At 40.0% G+C, this 22177-nt stretch overlaps 1 protein-coding gene across 3 annotated transcripts in view; it reads right to left on the bottom strand.

Moving 5' to 3' along the window:
- rabgap1l (RAB GTPase activating protein 1-like) overlaps window positions 1–21963 on the bottom strand; it is a gene marked incomplete at its 5' end in the record, with an annotated part of 94179 nt that extends 72216 nt beyond the window's left edge. The window contains 12 exons of one of the 3 annotated variants that reach the window (XM_079221060.1): window positions 782–932; window positions 2485–2578; window positions 7933–8056; window positions 12394–12560; window positions 14475–14577; window positions 15144–15210; window positions 16939–17049; window positions 17782–17939; window positions 18829–19003; window positions 19659–19863; window positions 21164–21317; window positions 21826–21963. In XM_079221060.1, coding sequence (XP_079077186.1) covers window positions 782–932; window positions 2485–2578; window positions 7933–8056; window positions 12394–12560; window positions 14475–14577; window positions 15144–15210; window positions 16939–17049; window positions 17782–17939; window positions 18829–19003; window positions 19659–19863; window positions 21164–21317; window positions 21826–21963 — 1647 coding nt within the window. Of the gene's footprint in view, window positions 1–781; window positions 933–2484; window positions 2579–7932; window positions 8057–12393; window positions 12561–14474; window positions 14578–15143; window positions 15211–16938; window positions 17050–17781; window positions 17940–18828; window positions 19004–19658; window positions 19901–21163; window positions 21318–21825 lie in introns of all 3 variants that reach the window. The other 2 variants (XM_079221061.1, XM_079221059.1) reach the window with 2 other exon arrangements.
- Window positions 21964–22177: the final 214 nt, after the last annotated feature.

Here is a 22177-nt window from a genome sequence, read left to right as displayed (position 1 = left end):
CATAAACTGGACCAGGACTTAGAGGTAACAATGAGTCTTTGTGACCCACTGGTCCTGATCATGGGAAACAAACTAATTGTACAATGAAAGCGAACTTCAGCAGATCCAAAACCAATTTTCAGGCGGTGTCGATGCGCCAGAGTTTGATGCACACCTTAAACTCAACCGATCAAACAAGTTTGACCAACTGCACCACGTAAGGTTATATGTGAACAAAGCCTGAAAAACACCAAACAGTTAAATACTAGAGGTTCTAAAATTGTATTTTAATTCTTGCAAGCTCTCTGGGAGGCTAAAGGGCCAACCTGAGCCGTATAGTCCCGAGTCAGCACCACGTGCATTTAAATGCCACCGCTGTCTGTATGCTAAAGATTCTCAAAAAGCAAACAAGTTCATCTAATTGAATGTAAACAGAGTACGTATGTGAACACAGTTTTCCATATTTTAAGTTTACACAGTGTCATGAATACAGCACAAAAGCAGAAGCAACAACTACACAACCTGTTAAATAAAAGAAATTCCAGACTTTTGTTCAGAGGCCTTTTTTTGTATTTCTTTTATGTTGAGGCGTGAAATCTAGTGAAAACCGACAACAGCCTGTTGGTGCGTCAGCCTTCAGACAAGTTTCAGTTTTTATAAAAAGTCTGGAAATTTAAGTTATGCGTTTGAACAGTCTACAAATATCCTGAAAGTTTTTTGTATTATCTAGCATACTTTCACCCCCCCAAAAAATTTGACTTGTAAGCAATTGTCCCTTCTTGGTGCGTGTACGTGTGCGTACCTTAGTGATGAGGATGCGGTAGTGCTCAAGCAGGTCGCTGTTGTCGTGGCAACCAGCCAGCAGCTGCCAGACTTCGGCTCTGAGTGGTTCGGGAATGCCGCTGCGAACCAGCGAGGGCAAACCCTTTGGTCGAGTGGACAGGTTCCCATGCCTGATACACAACACGCAGAGGTAATCCATTATTTCATAATCTCACTTAATTCAATTCAGCCACTTTAAATATTAATGTGAAGTGCAACTTGACAGATTTGATCATTCTTTTTTTTTGGGGCTCTGGCAGTTTGAAGATCAATCAAGTGCAGAGTTATACACCTGTTACACTGAAGTATTCCTGTTGCACGAACTTTAAAACTACTTTGTTTTAATAACAAAATAGTTTTTCAGTATTATGCCCGAATGCATTTGCATTTGTTTATCCCCACACTTCTCAGGCCAGGTAGGGCTGACAGAACATCCACTTAATTATTCATACGGGTACACACATTTACAATGGAAGCTGCCAAGTACATCTACATACTCCTGCTGTGGTTCTGCTTCATGTTCACGAAAGCAGCTCTGGGTTCACTGCTTCACTCAAACACCCGAGAATTACAGTATTAACTTCAGTATTGAGTGCATTGGTCTGTTAAATACAGTTTGATTGCATTATTAACTACAGTTTTAATCACAGCACCACCCATCTCACCACATCATTTTGATTACTGTATATTACTGTAACTGCTACATTGACTACAGAACCAAATACAATACTGTTGTGTAATAGAGAAGTGTAATCACCGCAGTGCTGTGAGAGTTCTCCCACATGAGGAAATATCTTGCTTCTTTTTTTTTTTTTTTTTTTAAACACACCGTCAGCTCTTTCTAATGATGCTCGAAACTCATCATAATGCATTTATTGAGGCCATATGAAAGCGATTTCGTGAAAAACTACTTCACTTCATTGTGCTGATGCAACGACAAGACAACAGGCTGTGAAATCAAATGAAAAGCCAGAAACATATTTCATTCACTTAATCATGCCACACCTAAAGCTGTATGTATCAACGATGGTTGTTGTAAAAAGCACAGAGTTAGAATAATGACAGTATGTGTTACAGCAGTTAACTTACTCCGACATGGTGATGGCGACGCATGTAGCGCCTATGATTTTCGGTACTTTTTTTTATTATTTCTTGTTTTTCACTAATGGCATATGACAGACTACATTCCTCGACATTTGAAAAGGAAGCATGGGGATTAAGTGCAGCAGAAATTGAGCCGATCACCGCCCACGGCCGACCAACCAGCCAGACCTGTTGGACCGAACACCACCTAACGGAGAGGAGAGCTGAAATGGAAGCTAAGCTAACCCAGCTAGGACCTAACGCTACTCCACTACCCATTCTACTCCTGGCTGTCTGGGATTCTGTTGCAGGAAATAAGATGAAAGAAAGCAGCGGGAGGTCTGTGACTGTTGAGCCCACATCTTCACAGAGACCTGGTTTAATCGTTCATTCCAGATAAAGCTGCACTTGACGCGGGCGGACAGCAGGACAGGACAGAGGGCAGGACAGAGGGCAGCTGTATCCTAAATGTTCTCTATCTTTATCTCACTGTCCCTCCTCCATAACCCAGTTTCAACCTCCCTGTCCAGCTTCAAAAAACTACATTCTGAGCACACATTTTTCAAATTTCTCATTGTCCCGTCTGTTTTGAAGATTTACCATCTGGTGAGGATTCCTCCCCAGGACTCCAGGATTTTCTCAGGACAGTCTTTGGAAACGTCTCCCGTCCCACTAGAGATTTCGCTGTCGCTATCTGCGGGAAACACAAATACACTCAGATATTAAAATACATTTACAGCACAGATAGGTAATTCCTGGTATCTGTAACCTCAGTACACATCAAAACATGACCTTTAACACTGTATCTATGAATGTAGACAACAGGACACATCAGAGAGCATATTAACATATTAACCCCTGAACTGTATCGCTCATTTTAAAACCTGTTAATATTGATGCCACACAGTAAAATGGAGGAAGGAGCAGCAGTGCCTACACTTTCCATTATTGCTGTTCTTCTGTCTGGTGGTCCGTGAGGCAGACAAGAGGCAATCAGCACAGCGATCCACTTGTGTTTAGATGCAGAAGCACTAATTTACCGTCTGGCTTACTCTGCTGCAGCAGAGATGAACTTATACCCACACATATCTACTGGAACACACACCGATTCACACAGTTGTTCCAGCACATAATAAAAATAAGCCGAGATGTGAAAAAAACCCAATGGTGTCAATGAACTTCTCCGGTTATGGCATTACGTTTCACTGATATCTCAACAATAAAGCCAAACAGCGGCAGCAGCCCTCAAAAGGTTTTAACGCCATCATTCACTCCCACTGAAGCCTTTACTAAGGCCTTGGCATTAAATAATGAGTTAAGACATTTTCTGCTGGAACATGCAGCTGCTGTGCTCAATGCACTGCTGCTCCTATACCTTACAGCCTCAGCAGGAGCTTTTCAGGTCTTCATAAATGCTTGATGAGCTCTTTCAAATGGTTCAGGCCCCGCACAAAGCTGCTGCCTCTGTCCTCAGATTGGCTGAGGCCACGTGGCAAGGAAGCGCGAGTCCAATGCCACTGCCAACTTACCAGGTGATGAAAGAAACTGTGAAGACGAGGACTATTACTGCTACCTTTTAATCTAGAAAAGGGCTGTGCATTCACTCTAGGATTACTATTAAGTAGGATCTCTCTGATGTTGAAGCCACTAGCGGATTGGTTTTGTCTACATTAAAAGGTAGCATCAATTCCCTATTAGTGCCACGATGTTCTGCCTGCAATATTTTAGTCTGTTTATTTTTATCCTTTAATTTGAAAATGATGTCCTTTACTTTGTCTTGCACTCTGTTTTAGTTTTTTTACTTAGCTTCTTATTTGACATTTTGGTACTGAATCAAACACGCTTCATGCATGTATCGATATGTCGTATTTCTTATGCTTAGTTGGTCTTGTTTTTTTTTAATGTTTTTTTTTTCCTTATATTGAGGGGGGTCGGTTGCATAAGCCTGTGACTTCTTGACTTCTCATTTATTATTTCATTTATTTTATGAAGTTGTGTATATATGCAAATAAAAAAAAAATGATATATGCAGGGCAACAACAAAAAACACAATGCGCAACAATCACAAAGCCTGCTGTGAAAAGAAAAGAAAAAGAAGAGATGTCAGCTTGAGGGTTATTTTCCACATTGCAGCTTCCAAGAAGAAGAAAAAACCTCCACGTGAATTGAATGCGTGTACGCTCACAGCGGTGGCATCTACACTAGGAGTGTATTCATTTCTGTACACAATGATGCTGACCTCCAGCTCCACAGCCCTGAGCGCCTCCAATTTTCAGCACCGGGGGAGGAGGGGAGCGTTATAGAAAAAGCCCTCTGAAAAGCTCCCACAGAGCCAGTTGAAATCCATCAGCTTGGTGGTTGACTAGTGACTTTGGGCGACGATTTTTGCATCCCACTCTGTTAAAACCTTTTAGTGCTTCAAAATAAAAAAATAACGTAGAGGAGTGTTGACAGTGGCGAAGAAGATAATAATGCAATAATACCCTTTTTTTGTGGCTGAGATCTTTAAGAGTCGGTCATAGTAGTCATAGCAAAGTACTAAACTTCCTGTCTCCCAGGTAAGAGTGAGCATGATGCGTTTGCCTCTCCCACCATCTTGTTTGGAAGTGTTGTGAACATTGTCTGGATGTATTTATACATCATTTTGTTAACAATAGATATTTACACAGCTAACAGACATATTTAGTGTGTCCACCCAGGTGTCAATCAGAGCTGGAGCCAATGAACACCTGTGACTACGGCTGAGTAATTTGTTCTTGTAATGAATGCCGATTGTAATCTTTCCCACGAAAGACAAAAAACAGATAATAATTTCAGCTTTTTGTGTCCTAGAGCAGGGATTCCCAAAGTGTGCTGCGCGCACCCCTGGGAGTGCGCGAGCTGCCTCTAGGGGGTGCGCGAGAGGAAAAATGTAATGGTGGTCTAATGGTGTAAAAATTAATATTAAACATAATTAAAAAAAAATGAAGTAGGATTTTTTTATTATAAAAATTCCCTTTGTAAGAATTAAATTTAAAATTAAAAACGTACAATTTAATAAATAGATGCATTTCCGGTCCGGCCGCCAGACTGTCTTTTACGTACACACTAGCTAGCCTAGCTTGTGCACCTAACGTCATTTCATTCATTCAGCAACATCCATGAAAATATGTTAAACTGGCTGAAATCGGGGAAGCTGTCAGGTGGGACATCTGAAGCTATCAGTAATAAAAGAGGAGAGGGACAGAGAAAGAGGGAGGAACCGGAGGCGAGAGAAACGGAGAGGTGCGTTGGGGAGAGACCGGGAGAAGAAATCGACTGGGAGTCGGAGAAAGAGGAGACGAGAGTGAGCATCAGACTGGGGAAAAAAAAGAGGAAATATGATGACAATTATCTGGGTCTGGGCTTCACTTGGATTGGCAATGCAGATTGCCCGAAGCCACAGTGCGTGTTGTGCAGTGAGGTTCTGGCTAACAGCTGTCTGAAGCCTCTTATTTGCGCCGCCACCTTAACACCAAGTATTCCAGTGCAAGTCAGAAGCCCCTTACATTTGTTAGATCAAAATTGGAAGAGTTACAAAACAGCCAAAAACAATTGCAGTCTCATTCATGTGTTGGGTCTACACCAGGGATTCCCAAAGTGTGGTGCGCGCACCCCTGGAGCCTCCTTTTTTTATTTATATCTGTGTCTGAGCCTATGCATGTGCCACTCTTTGTTCTTTACGTGGCTTACTGTGTTTAAGTAAATAAATGTGAAATGCAATCTGCCTCTGAGCCTGTGCGTTTGTCCTCGCCATCCTTATTGCTCTTTAAAAGTGACGCCTTGTGTAACTGAAATTTATACAGCGGACTAAATCTAGTAACAAACGCCATGCGCGAGCAAACAGTTCTCGCATTGGTCCGACGGTTGGTCTGGCGGCTATAAATAGGCTCTGTTGCGTTTTTTTTTTTAAGGTGTGGGGGATTGGGAGTGCGTGAACCCGGTCGGGATGTAGAAGGGGATGCGTGGCCTAAAAAGTTTGGGAACCGCTGTCCTAGAGGAAGACTTTAGACAAACCACAACCTCCAATGTTAGATTTTCCCGTGTTTCTGTATCACAATTTTTGGAAACATTCCTACAATTTTTTTTACATTTCCTTTTGAAAAAGGGCATTTTTTAAAGTTAATATTTTTTTTTTCACATTCACGTGGGCTGAGGTTAATGTTCCAATAGAGTGCTTGAATCCCTCTACCATAACACTGCAGGCTTTTGTATCCTGTTAAAATGTTAAGTTTCCAATGTAGGTGTGATTTATTAACCTGCGTAACATCCACCACGGCTATTTTTTTTATCTGGCACAAACAAAAAATAACCAGAAATGTTGTAGATTTCTTTTTGTTGTAGATGTCTTTTTCATGCATATTTTGATAATCAAAATATTTCAGATATTGAAATGATCTCCACTTGAATACTTTTAGCTATTAAGTATGATTATTCTACACAATGTGAAACTTGGATGGAGAAAATTCCCTGAAAAGTACGCCACAGACACACACATGCTAATGAACACATAAATGTGCACCTTTATCCCAACAGAAATCATGGAGCGCAGTTGTGACCAGGACTAAATCTGCAACACCTGCGTAGCCGAGCCAGTGGTGAGGTGGAAATGCCAGTCCTGTTTATATTAGTGGGCTGAAACTGGGTCATGTTTAAAAACCACTGAGGTCTAACAGCCAGTGTTGGTGCTTTTAATGATATTGCAGTTTTGTCTCCAGCCCTCTGCCATAATATTGAGGGGAAAATATCCACTCTGCTGTGGCTCGTCACCTGTTTAAATGCATTACATTCAGTTTCTTGAATCAAGACATTTGCAGGGAATTGATATCACAAGCCAGATGGTTTTATGATGATTCTAATTGACCTAGTTGATGCCAAATGGTCCGTTTGGATTAATGTAGTGGTCAAAAGCTACATTTGAGCAAGGACATTTTTACATTGTTATTTATCACATTTCAAACAACTGGCAGTATTTGACTGGTTCGGAAGATCATTGGACTGCTTGACTGAGGAAGGCTGTTCCTTTCACCCAAAAAAGGTAGTGTAGGGGTTGTTTGATTGAAGTTTGACACTGCAGTGCTGTAGTGCTACAAGCCAACGAGCCCTAACAGGATTGGGACATGCGCCACACAAAACCAATCACGCTTCACACACAAGCGTGCATAATCACACAAATAGCTATCAAAACCCCTGAGATTCTGCCAGCAGTCATAGCAGTTTTCTGTGTAACACACATGCACACAACATTGGTTGTAAAACACACATATGCGCGCACACACACACACACACACACACACACACACACACCCCCTTGCGGTTATCACATGCTGAGCCACACTCACTTACACAAACCCCACATAAACACGTTCTAACACACACAAACGTGCATTTGCCAATGTGTATTTGCCTACTTTACTGTTGATTCATGTCAGTCAATGAATAGCACACATGTGCTTCTCACAACAAATAAGAAAAACACATAATGTGTATGTTGGTGAACCTCTATGCTAGACTGAATATCTTGACATAAAATCTCATTTAGAAAAGGCGTTCATGCCACCAAGAAAAGAAAATGCTGGATATGTGGAATGTAAAGTAAACGCTCCCTCTGCCAAGCTATTTGTGGCAAGGCAATTATTTTCTTTGTTGTGCCTGTGAAGGTTCACAGAAGTGTCTCATTTTTCTCTGATATTAAAGACCGTGAGGGATTTGTACAGCGACACACAATGTGAGGTTGTATAATACACATTATATATGGTGTGTGTATATACACACACACACACACACACATACATTTGGGTAGACATTCTGACAAAGTATTTTGGTATTCTGGCATCTTATTAATGATGTACAGACAGTGAAAGCCTCACTGTCTTTTCAAAGATTTAGAGAATTTGCATGATTAGTGATTATGTCAGTGGCATAGCTGTTATATATTGTATATTATTAACTCAACGAAGAGTAAGAGGGGTAGAAACCAAGCAACCGAGGAGAAAGCCAGAGAAAAAAAAAAAAAAGAGACATCCATACCTTCATCAGCCTCCTCTTCCTCAGTGGGCGAGGCCAGTTGTCCTTCATTGCTTCTCTCTGCCTCCCTCTGAAGACTCACCACCTCATAAACAGCATCGCTCTGACCCATCCTCTCTGGTGTCTGCTGCGCACACACACACACACACACACACACACACACACACACACACACACACACACACACACACACACACACACACACACACACACACAATCACAATCTTATCTTCAAGTGGAAATAGTTCTTTGATTTTAGAAGAGCTTTAGAAAATCATTGATGAGAGAGATGCCTGTTTTCTGCAAAGTCATTCTCTTTAATTATACTGTACACATACTGCATGTAAGCTGTCAACAAGGTACAGTAATTCAAAAACAAATAGACTCAAGCAACTAGGGTACATCAGTGCTGGAAGACAATCAGATGCTACAGAGGCTTGAGAGGCTCGGTGATGAGCTTTAAACACTTTTACATATGCAGATGACTAATCCCGTCAAGCACACGAAAGCTATGAGGAGGAGGAGGAGGATCATCCAGTGTGAAAATGTTCACTTGAAGCGTTAAGGACATGGCAGCCAAAGAAGCAACAGAGTCGTGAGCTAGCACAGAGTTCCTCGAAGTAGCATACCATCGGTTATCATGTCTCCAGGACGGACAGCAGTCGGAGAGAACACCTGCAGGTATGCTTGTGTCAGTGTGAGATTGGCAGTGAGGGACAATCGCAACAAGGGAATCAGCGTGACCACTCTGAGACCTCACATTGACTGTCTCAATCGATCAAGCAGGTGGCCAGGCCAGAGCTCACTGTCTCATCAGATGACACCAACAAAAGAAAAATAGCCATGTATAAGGAAGCATGTATAAGGAAGAAGTGAACAAGGAAAGTCATATAAAACTACGGACAGGCAAGCCAACAAGCTTCAACAAGCTAAAAGATACAAAAACATATCCAGAATGAATATAGAAATTGTATGTAAAATGATGATAAATCAAATATGGGCAAAAGGTTGTTGACTTAGGAGACTTTGTGTGTTTCAAGATATTTTTATTACGGTCTTTTTCAGTCATGAAAAGCACTCTGTGTGAAACTTGAGTTGAAACCATAGCCTGAAATAAATTAAATAAACAATGAATGAATTGTTTTAACTCTTGAGGTGGTACAGAAGGAATAAAACCCGAATGAATACTTGAGTTGTATTCTACAGGAAGAGAGATCTAAGACTACTGCTCCGTTTCTGCTGGGCGGGTACTGTCGTAATTTGAACTCAACAGGTACCATCACGAAGATTTTAGCAAACACATCGTCAACTGAACTTGAAACTTGCTGAAGTTTATCAATGATCGGCACAATAAGTTTGCTTTGAGGTGTAGCGTGTAAAAAATTGCTTAAAAAAATAGCTTTTAACTACTTAAATCCATCATAATAGACTGAAGAAATGTACACGAGTAGAAAGACACCAGCAGCCTTGACCTTGGGTGTCATAAGCTACTGATGTTTATTTCTGGTCTATTCAATTACTGTAGTGTTGTTTCCTCTCATCCACCTGGTAGAATGGATCAATGAGCAGCATTGATCTGCCCACTCGCATGGCGTCTAATGACTAACTCGAGTCAGTGATGAGAGCACAAATTGGGAGAGAATATCAAGCCTGGCTTATTTTAGGAGACAATCTGAGGAGGTTTAGGTAACACGCATGCTCGGGGTGAATTGTTAACCCGAGAGAGTGAATTATTAACACTGATCAAATTGTGACAGGTAATTGGACCAGAGAGGTCCTACTGTTGAAACACATTATCATCTATTGTGGATGTCTAATAAGATCAAAAGTGATTGTCCAAAATAGTTTGTTCACAGATTAAGAAAGCACAGCTCTCTCTGCTAAATGTTATTCTATAGGTTGAATTGAATTGATTACCAGACACAATGGTAATCATTTCAACCCATAGAATAGCATGGTCACAAATTAACAGGACAGTTAATAAGTATTTGTAACTTTACCAAGCATATATCTATTGCAAAGCAATTGTTCAGCTATTGTCATATTAAATAAGGGCAACGCTCTTCCACTCAAACCTAAATGCTGGCTCAATATTTTAGTTGATCATCTTAAAAGCATACAAACTGGTAACTCATGTTTTTGTTTGATCTTTTTTCTTATTTTCCATCATCTGAAACATGTGTGTAGCTCCTGCAGATGTTGTAGGTTTACATATCTGCTGATCTTTTAAAAACTCCCAAATCTTTATAGTGGCTTTTTAGACATGTGCTCAACATTTTCTTCAGTCCTAGTGTCGACTTAGTCTCAGCCCTGTCCTGTCTGGACTCATTCTAGGCATTAACTTGGACTTGACCCATGTGATGAAGCCTAGAGCCTTCTTCCCTGTAGAGCAGACACCTAATACATTTTCCAGTTAAGCAGACACAGAAAACATTCTGAGAAGTTGGCAGATATAATGACTCCCTGGTACTAACTGACAGTTTTTGGAAAAATAAGGACTGAATATATATACAATAACATAATAGGACTACATATTTTGTGTGTGTATCACCTCTGATTACCATCTTCCACAAAAACCTCCACACAATATTATCTTTTAATTAGCTCTTAACCACAGCACCAGTCCAACATTCTTCCATTCACTGAGGAGATAACTAGAGAGGCAATCAGACCGCCGCTGTTAATTACCCACATGCCAATAATGAGACAGAGCCTCTTATTAGCTCCCTACAATCCAAAGCTTCCCCACACTCCACTGCTTTGCCAGCTCCCCACGGCCTACTAAAGGAGATCTGCTTTTTAACAAGAAAGAGGTGGCTTACAGCTTAACTGTATTTTTTAAGCACCTGCAGCAACTGCACAGGCTTGGTGTCCTTGTGTTGGTGGGAGGTGAGGAAATGGGCTTTCTTCACTGTCTCTCAGCACTTTTTAATCAGTTGGGAGGAAACTCAAAAGGGCAAACAGTTCAGGGTGTGTGATATTTGCCATTATACATTAACAAGAGCTTCTAGGATATTGAGCATTTGTTGCCATCAACAAAAATTCATCACATCAGAGGATTGTGGCGACTATTATTCGGCTGCCAGACATCGGCTCACAAGATAAACGTGATAACTGGGTTGGAGTTTAGCACAGAGTTTAGGGAATAACATGTTGCGCATCAATGCACCAGCTTGACAATGAGAGGCAGGCAGACTGTGGAAGATACACAGATGGAAAGAGAGGAATGGAAATCTGATGATGAGACATTTGCATCTTTGAGCACATATCTATAGCTGTGTTGCAGCCCTCCGGACAGCATTTGACTGGTCACTGACACACCGCCATGCCTCCAAATGCCCGCTCTGACCTCGTCCTCCACTCCACACCTCCTCAAAGCTGCACATCCACTCGCGCCACATTTCCCTGCACATTTGTCTTTGTGGAGAGCTTAGGCCGAGTTGTGAAGTAAAGCTATAGCTGTAAAGCCCTCTGAGACATATGTGATGTTGGACTACGTCAATAACCTTGACTAGACTTAAATAACCCTGTGAAAGCAATATGGCCGACACCTTTCTGTGCCAGAGGTCTCTACTCGGACTCCGTCTGATCATTTATTTAAGTTATTACATTTAGTTCATGTTTGACTACTTTTATTACAATAAGAATATAATGATTATAGATTGGATTGGCACTGCTTCATACATTGACAAACAATATCAAAGGGGTTATTTCCATACATTTTACTCCGGTAAATCCTTACCACAAGATATTAATCCCATTGTCAACAATGATTCTACTCTCAACAAATCAGATGAAATGCTGGCAAAAGCATTTGCAAGTTTAAAGCTTTCTTGTTTGAGCAACCGAAATTCTTAAAAACAAACAAACAAACTATTAGGTAGGGGGCAATAATATCCACTATCAGAATATGCGTACATTTTTATATCAATATACATTAGTCATATTGTGAGATAAGATGTTTTCTGGAAGATAAATTGAACAATCAAAAATGAAATATCTCATCAGAGAAAACGATTAAAATCCAATATGACCATAAAGCAGTGCTGCTCAGTGTTTTGCAATGGTCTTACTCCACCCAGAATGGGAAAGGGGAAGCTACCATAGGATAAACCGGATGGCAAATATAAAAAAATCATATAGCATAAATAGGCAAATTGCCCAATCCTACAACCAACCAATCAGAAACTGTCGAAAAACCAGCCTTGTATTAGCGAAACCAGCAAGATCCTAACTACATGTATATTTCAATTTATGTTTGTCATTTTGTAACATTTTAAATATTATATAGGTGGAGGCTTCAAATAAGCCCAGTTGCCTTTTTGTCTCTTCCTGCACTGTGATATTCGTTTTCTGTTATGATTTTTTGTTTTATTATTTGAATTGTGCAAAATAAATAAATAAAATGTAAAATATGAAAAAGAGTGCAGGTTCTGAGATGGTTGTCATAGTTAGTAGAGATACCTGTCTGAGTTTGAGATAGAAGGTCTCACTGAAGGTCTTGCGGCTGAAGTACCAGAAGCGTTCGTTTGATGGATACACCCTGACCAGAGTCTCCAGCAGAAAGCGAACTGGCTCCACCACCTCAGTGACTACCAGGTCCACCGCTACCGTCATGTAGACCTGCTTATCTGGAACAAACCAGAAAAGAAGCAAAGCAAGGTTACTGTGGAGGTAGAAAGAGAAACTCTTTTTTTTCCCTTTGCTTTTTACTTGATTCCAGTCAATGAAGCACATTTACCTTCTGTCCATCATGTTAAATAACATAGTTTCAAGTATTTTTTTTCAATTCTATATAATACTCAGATTTACAATAGCAAACCAAATCCATCCAATGCAACTTTAAGGCGAGGAGATTTCACTTTTCATCTGACTGGCCTCTACTGTGAGGCAGAAAATACACACCATGCATCCTGTGAGGATGCCACACCCTCTAGTGGATAACGACATAACATTAATGTCATCAACTTCACAACTGAAGTCTATAAATGTATTTGTTACTGTAGGTGAAAACGTGTATTTTGCAAGCAGAGCCCTGGAACGTGAACTTGTTTTCATAGTAGAGATGTTTTGGTTCATACAGTCAGGTCTGATCACTTTGTGATTATGTTAAAAAAGACAATCAACCTGAGGAGGGACAGAAATAATCTACCAGCATCTTAATATACAGTATATTGCAGATATGGTAATATCCAGCACTTGTTTTTTTGGGGAAAGGACTGGTTTGATGATTCAGATCCTCGTGGTGCTGATGCTGAGATAGTTTACGGTTTGCCGATAATAAAAACATGTCTTTTGATGGTTTGGAGTTCTCGAGGTGTTGGTTACAAGTAGCTGCATGTCATATCAAGATGCAGTTATTTGTAAGCAACCATTATTTTCTGATAACCAGAAAAAGAAAGTCTAGTTATTTTATATAATGTGTCCTAATTTATGTACAGATTGTGAAAAGAAAGAATGAACAAAACTAGCTTGGACAAAGAACTCAAGTTAGTTGAATTTTTTTTTGCGAGTTAATCATTAATCCTTTAACTCAGCAGGAAACTACTCAACTCCTGAGGGAAGCAAGCTTTGAAAATTAACACGAGTTCCACATCACACTGAAATGCATGATAATGTATAAAAAAAAACAAGTAACTTTCTATGCTACATGATTGCCTTCAAATTCCCTTCTTTTTGTCTCTCTCGCTCTCTCTCTCGCTGTGTGTGTGTGTTAAAGTTAGTCAGACTCACATGAGGTAGAGTGCTTTGACAGACTTGCCACCCACCTTCAAGTCAAACTCTAGCAGCCTTTGAGTAAGCAGTTTGCCAAGTGCTCTAAATTGTTAGTGGTAATGTATTTGGTGAGGAAAGCTCTCTGCCTGGAATCACTCTATGGGATCCGAGCTCAACCCGTATAAATATATTTCATATTTCATCAACAGAGTATATTATCATTATATAATATATATTGTTTGTGTATGCAATAGAATAATCCTGCAGGCCTATGTTATCAAGTTGTGTTATTAGGAGCCTCATCTTGCAAAACAAAGAGACAATAAAAAGAGGAAAATGCATTATGCTCAAAGACCTGCATAGCTATAAGCCAGACAGAAATGCGAAGTGAATTGCATGAGAATAATTTCCTCAAAATGCTGCTTTTATTTCTATTTCTCACTTGAGTGAGTGTCCACCGCTCTGTTAGCTCTGCTGCCTGACACAATTCACGCTTCAATGTGCAAAAACGTGCCAGACTTTGACAAGTAATGGTCACAAGGCCAGGTACAAGGCTGCATGTTAGAACGGACGATAATGTGACGATAATGTATGGAAATAATTCCTACCATATTTGTTTGTGAAAAAGCAGTAAACAAGAACTGGTGGGTTCCAGTTGCCTTTATGCATTGTTGAAAGTTACTTTTTAAGAATTGAAGGTTATTTTGAAGTAAAACAGTTGCTAGCCTTGCTCAGTGACACATGACTGCAATGTTTTATATTTCACAGCTGGATATACATTTAATTGTAATCTGTGTAACATAATTTGGGGCGACAATAACACTCCTCACCTTTGGGTGTGTCTTCATTCAGCAGTTGGAAGGCGGCCATGTTTGGGTTCCATTTTCCAGTGATCACATAGGCCTTCCCATCAGAGCTCTTCCCCATCGACTCCTGTGTAAGTATTAATGTATGGATTATGTACTAGGTTTTTGTAAAAGCACCCAATATCAGTTTCACAAATATAAACTGAAACAAAGAAAATTGCAAGTTAAAGGAATACTTAATACTTAAACTTTGAAGCATGAGACGGTAGCTACTGAAGGGTTTTTAATAGTAAGAATTTGGGTTAAGATGCGTTTGTTTGGGAAATACTTAGCATACAAATGTGTAAACGAGACTTGGACTATACTGGAAGAGTTGTGCGAGAATTTGTAAACAGATGTCTTCATATAGTTTGCTGCTGGTTTACCCCATTTATTTCTATTCATCAAGGATTTACACATTTTTTGTTTGTTCCTGTATTGCATGTGTGAAAACAAAGTTTTCTTCAAGAATTCAAGGTAACCCACGCAGAGTAATTTATATAGAAATGGTAATTTTAAGGATAAAGGATTCCTTCGACTACAGTGGGTGATATATTATTAACCTGCAGACTATTACTCTGGAAATGCTAATTTAGGTGTACATTTTTTGTTGTTTTAAAGCTGGTTAAATTAGCTGAGGTGCGTTCTGCTCACCATCTCCAGTAGATGCATGCCGCTGTTGCAGACTTTCTGTCCTGGACTCAGCAGCATCCCAAAGCACCTAGAGGGAAGACACAGGAGGTACAAAGACAAATCAATATTCACTAATTCCACTGCAATGTTACAGTCTGCAGTCACCAGCAGAGTGAATCAAAGTAGTTCTTGGGAGGGAAAGGAAACCGGAATATGTAAAACAACTCAAGTGACCAAACCACCCTCATTAATATTGTAATAATGTCTTATAATCTTTCAGGTTTAAAGCTGACAGTATGAAGGGCTTCAAGCACCATTATTGCACATTGGTAAATTAGACCAATATGTATATCATAAATATATTATCTTGGCCAAAATTTAAATGATCTGACAAAAACCTCAAAAGAAGCAAGCCTTGATAGATTCAGCTCCTTCAGGGTGATAAAAGACCCAGCTCTCCTCGGCTGCATCTCTCGAACAGAAAAGGGAGCGTCGACACACAGAATGTTAAAATACACAAGTTATTTTCAAATTACTAAAATATATACCAGGCAAACTTCTGTTTTTAATACACAATATATCAAAGGTGTTGCACTATACTCAAGCAGCATGGTTTACATTGTTTCCAGGTCATCGTACCAATCCAACATAATCACTAGTTATCAGAGGTGCCATCAAGTGGTCAGAATGAGAATCATGCCGTTTCAAAAATGCATTGTACAAGAATAAATTTACAGTTAACCCAGGAGGGCTCATAATGAGTTTTAAAGATATGGGTCACAGGTCTTGCAAAGTGATATCTCAAAAGGATATGTAAGAATGGATAGAAAGACTTCTGTACAGCATCCATAAACCACATATTGCAGAACCATACTGTACCGCATTTAAAAGAAATGAACCATGATGACCGGTTTACAAAAATGAAAATTAATGAAATAAAGTGTTGTCAAACATGGGCCAAGCCCCTCATGAAAAGAATCAGTTCTGAGCACAATAGGGGTTTCCATAGAGGCTAAAAATAAAAGGAGAGGGCAGGTGTCCGTCTCTCTCTGATAGCGATAGGAGGTGAGGGAATGAAGAAAGGAGGGGAGTTATGAGGATGACCTAGTTTTTTGGTGTTGCCACGCTGCTCGAGCATGTAAACACATAAAAATGAGAGATTGCAGGAAATGATTTAACTACACTAGTATTCCTCTGTTGGGGCATTATTTTTTATTATGCTCCATTTGGGTGGTTTGACTCATTTTACTTTTTCTTTTGTTGTTCCTATTGCTTTCTCTCTACAATATTTGACCACTGAGTATGTGCACAGTCCTTGTGAAAACAAGCCAACCTGGTTATTTAATCTGGAAAGTCATTGTTTAATTTACCAGAATGAAGTTTATGACAAGACTATAGATTTGGTGTGATGTGTGAATCCCCAGCATGTTTAGAGCAGCGTTTTTGAGCTCTACATCATTAACTCCTTTCGTTAAGCTTATTTGTCCTGCTGAGCCAGCTGCCTTTCAATCTCTGGTGGTTACAGCACCAAATAGATGAAAAGGCAAGTGTCTTTCTGAAGTATAGTAAATTAAGCCAACCATTAACGAAAAACAACCACAAAAAGCAAAGCGTTAGTGGAAGTAAAGAAAGAAGTGTAGACATTTGATGTCTGGCATTTCCTAACTTTTGGAAAGCCAAGTGCAACATAACCTGGGAAAGACCCATTAAATCCCTCCTGGAAAATGGGTGAGGAATAAACACCTCAACAAAGAGCCCCCAATGGAAGGTTACTGGGACCTTGTTGTACATCATTTCTTTTCACAGTAATCCTCACCTCTCGATGCCCAGCTCCTTGTTGCACATTTGCTGAACTGAAACCATGACCTTCTTCTGAACGCCCTGTCGCAGCTTGAAGTAGAATTTATCTCTGTCCTTAGGCACTGGACTGTAGAGGGTAAGAAGGGGGGGGTTATCATGCATAACCTTAGGGACGTCAATTAAGATGTTGTGCATTATTGTGCTGTGGTGTTCTATAATGTGATTTTAAGTATATTTTGAAATGTTTTATGTTTTGTTTTCTATGTCTTAATGTCAGTTGTTTTGTTGCTAAATCTTCATTACCTTAATATGACCAGCCGAGTTAGAGATAAAATCGGACAAGTGTATTATACTTTATGGGTATCTGCTGTGCCTTCAAAACAACTATTGGGCCACTTTATTTCAGAGGAGAACAGAAAATAAAAATCCATCACTAAAATACTCAATATATGATGGCAAGTGAAAATGAAAATATTGTCTTACTATGCCGATAAGCGTTACACTCTTCACGGATGAACATTAACAGTTAGATAAAATTGTATTGCTACAGCATATTAAAGCTTTCCAACTATCACCATATATGGGATATCAACAGCCCAGAGCTGATAAGAAACACACAATATGCGTTTGGTGTGAGTTACATGTATCACAGTGTTTTGCAAAAAAATTGCAAAACGGCACCAGATGATCAAACTATAATATAGCACCATCATCATTAATTCTCATGCAATTTTCACATTTAATGCAATATGAATATTGTGATATGAATATACCTTTTGTAAATGTACAGAATAATTATACTCAGAGAAACCTGTGTCATGGTGCAATGTGTATCTGCATGTCTGTGTGGACAAAGTACCTGTAATTGCCCTTGCCGTCATCCTCTTTTATTTCCAACGTGACAGTGAAGGTGTAGAGGTCACCATCAGGCAGACTGGACAGCGCCGTGTCCCTGATGTCTGTCGGCCGCGAAGAACGTCGAAATGCTGTGGAGAAACTGTAAAGGATACGACTGACCTGGACGGAAAAGGAAAAGACAAACAGAAACATTATAGGTAGAAAGAAAAGGAAGTAGGAAAGATTAGGAAGACAAAATAAATAATTTAAAAAAAATCTAAGTGGAATAGACTTTCCTTTAAGAAAAAGCTGAAAGGATAAAGTAAAATGTTGTGAAAGGAAATTAGTAAATAGAATCAATACATGCAAATATAAATGAGCAGAACATGATAATTAAAGAGTAAAATAGAACTGGACATTATTGAGAAAACACAATAGAGGACAACAGTGCCCTCAGCTGGTCTCAATAGTTATTGGACTCAAGTAAATCTCTACCATTTTCATGTCAGCATACAAAGCACATACTGAAATGTCTGTTCTTTAAGTTACGACAGAAGTGGGTATTACTGTATGTTTATTAGAGTCCAGTGGCAGCTTCACAATTCTGCCACTTAAGAACAAATTCACTATTGACAAGTACACACATTGATTATGGAGGTGTACTGTATTCATTATTGTTCGTGGGTGGATAACCTTATACACTCCACTCTTCTGGTAAATGATGCTGATTTTAAATTACAACTGCAGCAACGTCAATTACTTATTAATGTGACATTTTACATTATTAAAAGGAAACCAGAGGCAGGTGATATGGTGTATGTGGTATAAATAAAGTATAAATACTTGTTTCAGTTTCCTGTTCAAAACTGTATTGATTTTTCTATTTGCATAACTGCGCGACAAAAAGTCTCACATTTTATGTCACGATTCTGGTTCACACGGCCATGTTGACAAAGTAACTCACCTTTAAAGCCAACTTGTGTCTAATGTTGTGGGATTGTGCTCCACAGCGGAGTGGAGACCATGTTGAGCTACAGTTTATAATGAGGAGTACATGTGTGTAACTCACAGCCTCTTTGATGTGGCAGGAGAAGACGTGAATCTGGAAGTCCTCAGAGCTCCGGTAACTCTCAGTGAAGGAGAAACAGTCACTTTCCACCGAACCCTCCTTCCCACGAGCACAGAACAACACCTTGTAGATAGGGAATGAGGCGATCTCTGTCCCAGAGGCCTGGTCCGCAATCCTGGGGAGTAATTTTATTTACAGGTGAAAATGGCATTTTGGTCCAGACTTAAAGTCGGTGTAAGGGAAAATTAAAGATATACCAAATTGAAATGTATACCCCACCCCCATTAATCAATTAACAAATTATATTTTTTACATCTGTGATTCTTAAAATGGGGTCCCCAAGGATGCATCAGATATGTCATAGTACTTTGGGCTTAAAAAAGGCTCTGTATTGTAATAGTCTCCCTCAATAAATGGAATTAAACTTTTAATTCAACCAAGTTTACAGTCAGTCAAAAAGGTATCTGCGGCCTCCATGTCACTCTTGTTTAGCAGAGCGGAAATGTCAATATTTTCAGAGTGGTCAAAAAAAGCCATGTCTCATTTCTTATCTAGTGTATCTGAACATTTCATGTTACCCTTCATGACTCACGAAGGCCAAAAGGTTTCTCTCACCTCATGTAATATCCACTTCATTTGTAACTTTACTTCTTCTGCTAGCTAACAGGCAACCATTTATGATAATCTCTTCTTGGTCGATCTCGGACATAGTTGGTATTTCGCACACTGATTACATGGCATACAGTATATTATACTGTCCCTTTATCACAGGCCATTTTAATCGATCAAGGTCTCAATATACTCAGTGTCTGTCTGAGTGGGTGGCTGACCTGACGGATCCGTCTGGTCCACAGGGGACGTGCAGGGTGATGGGGATGGGGATGGCGCTTTCGGCCCGTAGGGTGACCATGGCCCTCTGTGCCTCGGCCTCGTTGCGAGGCGCTTTGACCCAGGTGCAGCCAAGGTAGGACAGCTTGTTGAACTGGACACTGTCCTCCTCCAGCACTGTGGGACTGGATGGTGCTGGACATGTTTCTGTGGACAGACGGCAGAGAGGTTGTGATAGTGTTAACTTTCCTGAAAAGTTAAAAACACGTTCTGGGGGTGTTCTGTCCGTATTCTAAGATAAACAGATGCCTTTTTCTCTGCTGTCTGGGAACATTTTAACCAAGATAATATAACAATTGTATTATCAGCTTTCAACAACCCTGTAAAGCATGAATCTGGCATTCCATCAAGGTATCCTGATAACATGTTTTCACATTCTGTGGCCTTACAGCTCTACAGCAGACCGGTGTATTTAAGAGAAGAGGGAAACAGACAAGAGAAAACTACAAAAAGACAACAGAGAAGAGGTAACGATAAGCAGAAGGTGAACGAGAACTACACAGGAAGTTTGACCTGCTACTTTCACACATTGAAAACAGGAAGCAGAACAATGAGAGCAGCAACAGCACTTCCACTGCTGACTAGCTATTATTTAACATGATTGCACTAACCACTTCCTCTTAGTTCACTCAGTAGTAGTAAAACACAAAACACTAGCACCACTGTGAATAAGTAAGTAACTGCAAGTAAATACGTAAAGAAGGGGTTGAACTAGGTGTACATACAGATAGAGTTGGTAACAAATTATGTACGTAAGGCACATATTCAATTAATAAATTAACAGTTTCTCCTGCTTTTAGACTGTATACAGCATGTTTAAAAGATAATGACAGTGCTATGAAAAGGTTTTGACACATCTTGATTTGTTGTGCTACAAACTTAGTTGTTGAGAACAATGCTAAATGCACTGTAGGTCTGGCGAGAGACAGGCCGGTGCTTCCTCCCTCTGTGACACACGCTATCACTTAATGAAGCATTTGAAAAGCTGAAGCTGCCGGTCTCAAAATAAAAAGGTGAGTTTACATCACTCTCCAGACAGACAAGCACATTTGATGTAACAGAGTACTTGAATCTTTTGGATTTAAAGCAACCCTAAAGTTTTCCAGAGGGATTATAGCATGTAAACTGTAGCCTTGGTAGTGCTAAAGTCTTGCACCTGCCGCTGAGCAGTATATTGCTGACCACTGTTAGTATGTTGTTTTTGCACTAATGTTTGTCCAGGGGTCAGTGCCAACATGTCGTTGCTGATTTACAGAACAGTCAAGCCAATGTCAGAGAGTTCAGATACCTCACAATAACTTGAAGTGATAACAGCGTGCAGAAAAATTAAAATACCTTTTGTTTCACTTTAAGTTTTGACTGAACGGATCCATCAAATATTCTATTTGTTGTTATTCATTGACTGGCAGATTGTAACTACAATTAGACACAATGACTACAAATTGACCTATAACTGGAGATCGGGGCTCCGGGACTCCGCTCTCTGGGTCCTTGTCCTTCTCCATCTTTTCCACATTACTCTTCTCCACCTTCACCTCATCGTCATCATCCAACACCTCCCCCATAGCTTTCTCCAGCTGCTCACTCCCATTCCAAGACATCTGAGGGAGAGAGAAAATTGGGGGTGAAGGCGAAGGAAAAACAAGGACAGATAAAACAGGGTGAGAAAAAAAGAAACAGAAAGCTAGATGAAGACAGAGTGGAGCTTCCTGGAATGAGTCAGCGCTTTGGCAAAAGGATAAAAAAAAAAATGTAATTCCTACTCCAATGTCTAAATGTTCTTGACAAATAAAAGTTAATTGCAAATGTGTTCTTGCATTTTATGCCATTATATTATAAAGTTATCAGTGGCATAACATAGTCTTTGACTAATAATATAATTTGTTTCAGTTCATTCTGAAACACAATATTGTCCAACAAATGTAATTCACGCGACAGGCTATCCAGGTGGATGTGGGGGAAAAGGGGCTTTTAGCTGCGTTTTACCTTTTGCAACAGAACATCTGACCAGCAGCCTTGAAGTGGCTTCATGTGCGTTCTTTGGGGGAATGGACATTACATTTTGTATTGTCAAGTGTAAAAGTCTGTCTGTCAATGTCTGGTTCTGACCTTGAGTCTTGGTTTGCCTTCAGAGCCTTGCGGTGACCCTGCAGCACTAGTCTGTACGAGAACAAACTCTTCACTGGTGACGGTGGCAACGGACTCGGTAGAGCTGCTGACTTTTCCAAGTGAGGAGCGGTCATCCATGACTGGCTGGTTCACTCAGGGTCGGCTGGGGAGACCAGGGTTAAAGCTCTCCCCTTCCCTGTCCTGTCCACCCAGCTCTGTGGGAAGACAAACAAAATGCATTAGACTATACGTGAGGTGTTTTCTGTTTTTTTTTCAGTGAACATTTGAGGCATTATACTGAAAGAGTTGCAAGATCATCTTAGTGATTGAGAGTACTACACAACGTAGGTGG

This window comes from Taurulus bubalis, assembly GCF_910589615.1.
Source record: "Taurulus bubalis genome assembly, chromosome: 7".
Classification (NCBI taxonomy): domain Eukaryota; kingdom Metazoa; phylum Chordata; class Actinopteri; order Perciformes; family Cottidae; genus Taurulus; species Taurulus bubalis.
This window is presented reverse-complemented; position numbering and strand designations above follow the sequence as displayed.